The 8589-nt window shown below is 39.6% G+C and overlaps 1 protein-coding gene across 3 annotated transcripts in view; it reads right to left on the bottom strand.

The window, feature by feature from the left end:
• Positions 1-3046: 3046 nt before the first annotated feature.
• Positions 3047-8589, bottom strand: part of PLA2G7 (phospholipase A2 group VII) — a 43814-nt gene continuing 38271 nt past the window's right edge. For all 3 annotated transcript variants that reach the window (XM_063440837.1, XM_063440836.1, XM_063440838.1), the window contains 2 exons: positions 4665-4813; positions 3047-3736 (listed from right to left, as the gene is read on the bottom strand). In XM_063440837.1, coding sequence (XP_063296907.1) covers positions 3624-3736; positions 4665-4813 — 262 coding nt within the window. In that variant the 3' untranslated portion in view covers positions 3047-3623. The remainder of the gene's footprint in view (positions 3737-4664; positions 4814-8589) is intronic.

Genomic DNA, 8589 nt, shown 5'->3' with positions numbered 1-8589 from the left:
GTCCCAGTCCCATGCCCCCCTTAAATTAGACCCAGGGTCACCCTTTCCTAGTCCCCTGCCCCCCTTAATTAGACCCAGGGTCACCCATATCCAGTCCCCTGCCCCCCTTAATTATACCCAGGGTCACCCTTACCTAGACCCCTGCCCCCCTTAATTAGACCCTGCCCCCATTTAATAAAAATAAATAAATAAGAATAAATAAGAAATAAATAAATAAGAACAGCGGTACTTACTTTGAAGGCTGCTGCTCGCCTGCTCCCCCCTCTCCCTGTCTGCAGAGCACCGCCCGCTGCGCCGCCCTCACACATTGAGCGGATCCTTCCGCGGCTCTTTGTGAAGGCGCAGCACTTGGACGCTGCGCCTGTGCATCTGCGCCCCCAAGCTCCTCCTCCACGCTCCGGAAACTGACCGCGGGCGCGGCTCAGTTCTCACAATCTTGGGCCGGCCAGTGACAGAGCGACTGCGAGCTGTGTCGGCCGCCCGGCGCCCCTGTTGCCATGGCGCCCTGTGCGGCCGCACAGCTCGCACACCCCTAAGGCCGGCCCTGAGAGGACCCCATCCACCTTGTATGGTTTATGTACAATTACCTTGGCAATACTGTTTCTGTATAATGGAAAGAGGCGCGATAGTCCAGGTTTTCCTAGACCTGCATCGCTGTGCTGTCCTGCAGGACTTTGTAAAATCTATGTGCTGAAAGAAGAAAAATAAACTGGCGCAAGTCCTCCAGGATCTCCTATCACTAGTTGCCGTCCCATTTCAAACTGAGGTGCTTGCTCATAATATGCCACCCTACAGCATATAAAAGTAATCTATACAAAATATGGTGGATCTGGCAAACCAGGACATCACAGAACCACTGCCCCCAGTTAATGTATGAAATAGTCATGTAAACATTTCAATAATATAAACCTGATCAGGTTCATTAGTTTGTTAATTTGTCACTTGTTTTTCGATTAAAACGGTCTTCGGTCTTGCAATCTGTAGGTAAACCAATGTACTTTAAATCCTGTTTTGTTTTTAAATTACTGTTTAAATATTTATAGAAATCCAGTTGTTCTGTCCTGTTAAATGTATTCCGTAAGCTTGAAATTCCCAATTTTACGGAGCACAAAAAAAAAATTTTTAAACCAGATTTATCAAATTAAAATAAAACATCTCAATTCGTCACAGTATCTAGTTTCGTGAATATAACTACTTCTTTAGTTAGTTTATATTTTCATTCGCTCGTACCTTCCAAAATCCATTAACAGGACCTATAGCAGTAGCATAATACCAATCCAAGATACTTTAGAGGGAATGCAGACTGAAAATTATGAAAGTTACAGTATACAGAAAACAAAAACCTTTATGAAGACCATTTAAATTAACTTAATTAAAAAATATAACGTAGAAGATCACTCCAAGGAAAGTACGGATGCTCTATATGTTGCATGTTTCTTTGGGAGTACATGGAACATTGGCTTGCAGTAGTTGCTTATCTAGTGTTTGCAGCTACTACATGCCCTCACCTTCTTCCCCACCACGGGCTGTCGGTAGCTGTCCAATCACAGACTTCTTAATACACTCATATAATGGGGGGGGGGGGGGGAGACACGCTCTTCACACGTAAATTGTGCTTTGATTTTTCTTTTAATACATCCCTGTTTAAAGATGTAGATACTCTAAAAATAATTGAAGGTGGCAAATTGTTTAGCAAATACAGCATATAGACTATAGGTTATTATTTAGCATAAGAATATCACAGCCACTGCAATCACTGGTTATATACCACCAGGTACCACTGGTTTGGTTTCATTTTTAAAGGAACACTATAGGGTCAGGAACACAAACATGTATTTCTGACCCTATAGTGCAAAACCCACCATTTAGGTGACTTGCCCCCCACTTAGCCCCCTTAAAAGGAAATAAAACTCACCTTATTTCCAGCGCCCATGCGGGTCTGCCGGCACTGGCCCCGGCCCCCTTGGTGACATTAGAATTGCATGTCATGGGGGGGAAAAGCATTAGATTTGTCTAAAATCGGCAAGCGGGTAGGGCCAAGCACGGTTTTGGCCAATTGGCACCTCCTCATAGAAATGCATTGAATTAATGCATCTCTACAAAGAAAATTCAGCGTCTCCATGCAGTGCGTGGAGACGCTGAGCGGCAGTGCTGCCTACTGTGCAGCACTGCTCCAGGAAGCACCTCCAGTGGCCACTTGGAGGTGTCCCTAGGGGCAATGTAAACACTGCCTTTCCTTTGATAAGGCAGTGTTTGCATTATAATGCCTGAACGCAATGATTATACTCCCCAGAACAACTACATTTAAGCTATATTTGTTCTGGTGACTCTAGTGTCCCTTTAATTACATAAAATCTAGCACCAGGTAAAGCTCCCAGCGCTGCTTTCCACGACCCCTCCTGATATGCCTTTTCTTGCAAGGTTCAATAAAAAGGCCTGCAGTTGTGCGGCCAAAACTACGAAAAGCTTTTGATTGGATTGTTTTACTAGCTCAGTGCACATGCTTGCACTAACCCGGCAAGGAGAGGGAGCCTTTTAAAAAAACTAAAGGTAGGCTAGAGAGAGTGGAAACATAAGACTCCGCTTACAGGCTCTGCCTGCATGGCGAGAATCCATTTATATCGGTCACCAACATGCTGTGCACACAGACGACATTTAACATATGCACAGAATTGAGATTTGGCAGTCTGATTCTCCACAATACCCAGTTTAGTGGCCGGTAGCATGAAAAAGGGGGTTGGTATGTGTGTAGCTTTGAAGAGTTTTGATAAAACACAGGAGATTCATTGGCACGTTCAAGCTTGGCCCATCTGATCCACAATGATAATGATAAATTTAACTACCTCTTTTTCTGTACAACTATTTGGACGGAGTAAGCCTGCTCTACATGCTTACACTAAGCAGTAGCCGGCTTTGAGCACCGAGTAAAAGGATTTAGCCACACCAAACTCAAAGAAGTCCTATCCATGTTTTGTATAAAATGCCAAACCTGTGGCTATTAATTTATTGGATAACTGTTGGGATTTACAATCCATTTTTTGAGTTGCTATATAAATTAGTACACCATTTAAAAAAAAGAACATACTAATACCACAGGAGTTTGTAGTTACATTTGAATCATAAAAATTATAAAGTACGAAAAAAAAGATACAATTCGGTTTACATCATCAGAAAAAGTCAAGGATTTTAAGTTTGCACCATTCTGTCACCCAAAATATACCATACTTGATAATGTCTGTCTCCTTCTGCCAGAAAGTCTGTATTCTGTACACACAATGTCACCTTGCAATAGTTACTGCTTGTAAATTGCTTTCCACATCATTCAAGTTGAAATAAATAAAGTATAATCACAGGAAAGATTTTAAAGAATCGATTGGTATCTTGCTCCCCAGCAGGAAATCATCCATAAGAAGTGTTTTTCCAGAAGGTCTCTCAGCTGTCCTTTCTCTACAACCTAGGTGGCCAAGCAGGACTCCAGATCTGGTAGATGATCGGTAGTTTGTGATAACCAGTATCAATAAGTAGATCCTGTTTGAGGTATTGGTTCACCTGCTTTGGCTGGGAGCAGATGTTCACGATGGCAAAGTATGAAAATATTTCACATAGGAAGTTCTTGAAGTGTATCACTTGACGTTTTGAGGTTTTTGTAGAGGTAGAGAAAGGTTCGTTCCAGGAATGACAAATTCTCCCTCTCCTTCTATAAGAGAATCCCACCGATTAAAGTCTTTCTGGAGACCTGGATAACAAAGATGTATAATGGGCAAGATGTCATGGTAGCCAGAGTCACTTTACAAAGTGTATACACAGTGTATATTTGTCTATTTTTCACTCTTTAACAGAAGCAACGATAATCCTTAAAGATAGTCTATGGCCATTTGCCAAACCAATAACATTAGAATTTGTAGTTTTTGCCATTAAAAGGCACACTTACCTAGGTTTATTATACCTTCTGTTACACATTTTGACTGTATACAGAAATACAGTTTTAAAGCAATTCACTAAACAACATCATAACCACTACAGACTGCTGATGTGAAGGATACCCTGGTGCTGTTCCATGGTAATAGCCAAACGGTTTTGCAATGGTTTGGGTTTTTCCTGGATTCGTGCAGGCTCCAAGCCTCAAACAATGGTGGCTGACCCACATGTTTTAGCATCTACTGAACCATTCATTGACTGAGAGTCAACTGAGTTTTTAGACAGTCCTGAACGCCAAATGCGTTTTAGACAACAAATCCCAATATAACCAGACCACATAATTTGTTTATTTTTCATTATCGCCCTTTGACTAGCTGTTCCAATATAAGCTGCTCTCCTGGTGTTGGTGAAGACAGAGAGCTGGTTAACATTCTGGCACTCCGGGATAACAAAAATAGCCGCTTTATTGGGGCAAAAGCAGCAACGTTTCGACCCTACCGGGTCTTTATCAAGCTTGATAAAGACCCGGTAGGGTTGAAACGTTGCTGCTTTTGCCCCAATAAAGCGGCTATTTCTGTTATTCCGAGTGCCTGAACCCTTATTTATTCTGCATATTTCAGAAGGGAGGCCTGGCAAGCCATGGCTTCAAAGAACCTGGGTTATTTGATGAGTGCGGTATCCAGTACGTCTCTACTATTAGAGAGCTGGAGGCAATTGCAAACTGCTAGTTCGGTTTTAACACTTACCCAGATGTCTCTGCAGAAACGCTAATGTCACATTAATAATAATGTCCATTCCCGTGTATGGATCAATGTCTCCCTTTAACTTGAAAATTTTTCCCAACAATTTGCCAGTCAAGAAGGTGAAATCTGGAAAACTCTGATGTACGGTGCCCCTGGAATAAAATGAAATCAATTCCATGTAAACATGTACAATTTCAATAATAAAAAAAAAAATGATTGCAGAATATTTTAACCAAGTTTAAAATTGCCCTGTTTAAGTTTTACTAAAATGAAGCTGTAACAGTTAGCCGTTAAAAACAAAGTTAACCATTCTTACACAGTGTCTCTGCTTACAGTGCTTTACAAAGATCAACATTCATACAATAATTGATAGTTACATTGTGATTCTGTAATAGAGAAGTTAAAGGATATTGAGCTTACAAAGAACAAAGAATATTTAGAACAAAGTTACATTGAACCAAATTATTGTATATCATTTAAGACTTGTGCACGGACAAAACATTTGGTTTGTCCAATATTTTTGTTGTTGCTGAGAGATTGTCCACGTGATCATTTTGGGGAAAGAGATTCTGACTAACCAAGTTAGAGCTAAATTGGCTAAAATTGTACTGCAAAATATACTCAATATAAATATTCACACGCCTTTTGGCTCACCTATCAAGTGAGAAGACGTAACAAGTAGTAGAGAATAAAGGCGAAGCAGTAAAAAGTAATCTGTATTTATAGATTTGCTGTAATTGTTTGTATCTAGGATGCCCTTCGATTTTCTTATAAGATGTAACAAGGTTTTGCACGCCTTTCTATTTAATATGGCTTATCAATAGCATACATTTTATAGCCAAATTAGAATGTGCTTGTTTCAGGGTAAGACTCATTCTACATGTACTCGATGGAGGATTCCTGCACTAGCAATGACAGAAAGTGACCTGCCGATTGACTGCCTATAATTAAAGAGGAACCGTCAATTCTACTAAACCATTGAAAATTACCTATATGATATGGCTGCCGGAATTCAAGCATGACTGTACCTACTATAATCTAGTAATCAATTAAACACCCTGTATGTGCAGCGTTTTTAGCTTGAAACACGGCCTACAAAATGCAATCCGTGACTATGTGCCGGGGTTTAGTTCCACTGCATGCGCGATGTAGCGTCCACTGCTTTGGATAGAGAAGGATTGGAATCAATGCTTCTCTATCAGAAGAAGCTGATTGGTGAGTTGCAGTGCTCGCTGCGTATGTTTCAAAAGTCCAGCAATGAGAGGAGGAGGTAAAAACGGAGTACATGGCCTGGGTTAATTTAGTAAATGAACCATTACTTTTTCCACTGAGTGCCAGTTGGTGTTGGACAACTTTTTTTTTTTGTTGGTAAATATGCAAACAAAAAAACAAATCGAAGTAATCAGTAAGGGGCAAATACTTTATCACAGCACTGAAAAAGTCACAATAGCTTAAATTATAACAAAGTACCTCCTAACAGCACCAGATACAATGATGTCAAATTCAGCAGTGCTCCCAAAAAAAGGTTTAGGAGTAGCTGGAGTTGGGGAGGTTTAGCTCTGCTTGTCTGAAAATCATGAGGCTACAGTCCATGGCATCTTGAAACGGGTTTACCTGTACGTATGTCTCAAACTATAAAGCCCTAACACTTACCCTTATGTCTCACCTATCCTACACTTGTAGTATTGTTTTAAACTGCCATTATTGGTAATACAAAAATGACCACATCTAAAAATCAGCATTAAAACATATTCATTTTAAAACATCATGGATGCAAAGGATAGTATCCATTATTATTACTTTTTCGAAATGAACACAGTTTCTGGATATTTACCAAATACTCCTAGGTCTTACTATGTGAACTTAGATGCTTGTTACTACCGGATTCTCAAACAAAATCTAAGACATTGTAGGTAGAAAATATTTTGTTTTAAAATGTATCCTCCAGGAAAACCAATTTACTTTACACGTGGAGGGTCTTAGCATTTATAATAAAAAAGGCCTCAAATTAGTCAGGTTTATTCACTAAACAATTAAATGTAAACTGAAAACCAAATAGCACAATTTAGATTTAACCCCTTCCCGACCGGTGACGGAAATTTTCCGTCAACCTTGTCCTTCAGTTAAGGACCGTTGACGGAAAATTTCCGTCATTTACTGTAGTTAACGCCAGATCGCGGCGATCGCGGGGTTAACGGTGCTCCGGTCTGCCTCTGTATTAGAGGCAGACCGGGAGCACCCGATCGGGCTGCCCCAGCACCGGTGCTCGCTCTGACAGCATGTCAGAGCGAGCACATGTGCTCCAAATACTCACCTTCCGCCTCCCTGCACTTCCCGGTTCTGTGTGAAGTGCAGGGAGACAGATCAGTGCTGATCTGCTTCCCTGTGTAAAAAAAAAAAAAAAATTTAAGTTAAATCCCACCCCCCCTTTCCCCTGTTTTAATAAAATTAACCCCTTCCCTGCCAATTGATCACTGACTACAGTGATCAATTGGCAGGGTATACATTTTAATGTCATCTGATTTAAATATTTAAAAATTATATATTTAGCTAGCTGGGATGGGTGGAAGTTAGTGGGGAATTGGGGAATTTGGTGTTAGGCTAACTAGGGGTTAACGTTAAATTTTTTTAAAAAGGTTAAAAAAAATGTTTTTTTAACTGTTTTAGTAACGTTTAAGTAAAAAAAAAAAAAAAAATACCGCCCCCCTTTACCCAGTCTAAATAAAAATGAACCCCTTCCCTGCCAGTTGATCACTGCCTACAGTGATCAACATACAGATCGCAGTGTTATACTGTGATCTAAAAATGTTTAACCCCTGAGGATTAACTTTTATTTATTTTTTTAACCCTCAATTTATTTAATTAATTCATTTAAAATATTTTATAATTATATATTTTGCTAGCTGGGGTGGGAGTTATGGGAAAATGGGGAATTTACTGTTAGTGCTGCTTACTGCTAGTTAGGGGTTAACGTTAAAAGAAAAGTTTAGAAAAAAATTTGAAAATGTAAAACATTAAATAAGTAAAAAAAAAAAAAAAGGTTAAAAACGGGTTTTACAAAGTAAAAAAAGTTTTACAAAGTAAAAAAATACATTAAAAAAATGCTCATTACCACTACACTTGGTACAAGCTAGCGGAAAAATGATCCCACGCTAAGGTTCAAAATATGCCTTTTGAATTACCCTGGGATGTCTTCTTTAAGAAATGGTATGCCTTTATGGGGTAATTGGATTATATCGCCTTGTAAAATACTCTAAAATGGGACATGGACACAGCGTAAAAATTCAAAGTTTGAAAAAAAAAACTGGAATGGCTGTGTCTCAAATGTGCCCCTTCAATGTCCACATATACCTGGCAAAGGTACATACGGGGGTATTGCTGTACTCAGCCAACATAGTTGAGCAACATATGAAGTATTATACAGTGGTAGTACACATAAGGTTTGAAAAATATACTGCGCAAACTCACTTTGTGTGTCAAAAAGGCAGAAAAAATGCGTATTACCACTACACTTGGTACAAGCGAGCGGAAAAATTATCCCACGCTAAGGTTCAAAAAATGCCGTTTGAATTGCCCTGGGATGTCTTCTTTAAGAAATGGTAGGCCTTTATAGTGTAGTTGTAATATGTAACCTGCTCAAGTGCTCCAAAGTGGGACACGGACGCATCAAAACCCTCCATGAAAATTCACACTTAAAAACCTGAACTTCTCACGTCTCTTTTACAGCACTCTAACTTCACAAAATAGTGTCTAGGTCATACATTGGGCATATTGTTTTACTCAGAAGGCTTAGCTGAGCATAATTTGGGGGGTTTGAACTTAGTGGCACATATGAAATGTACAAAATGCCCAGCAAAAATGTAATCCATATGTAAAAAATGCCCAAAATTATATTTTACCACATACTTTGGCATATATTGGTGAAAAA

Source organism: Pelobates fuscus, chromosome 2 (genome assembly GCF_036172605.1).
Source record: "Pelobates fuscus isolate aPelFus1 chromosome 2, aPelFus1.pri, whole genome shotgun sequence".
Classification (NCBI taxonomy): domain Eukaryota; kingdom Metazoa; phylum Chordata; class Amphibia; order Anura; family Pelobatidae; genus Pelobates; species Pelobates fuscus.
Note: the sequence above shows the minus strand (reverse complement) of the source record. Positions and strands in the feature narration are given on the sequence as shown.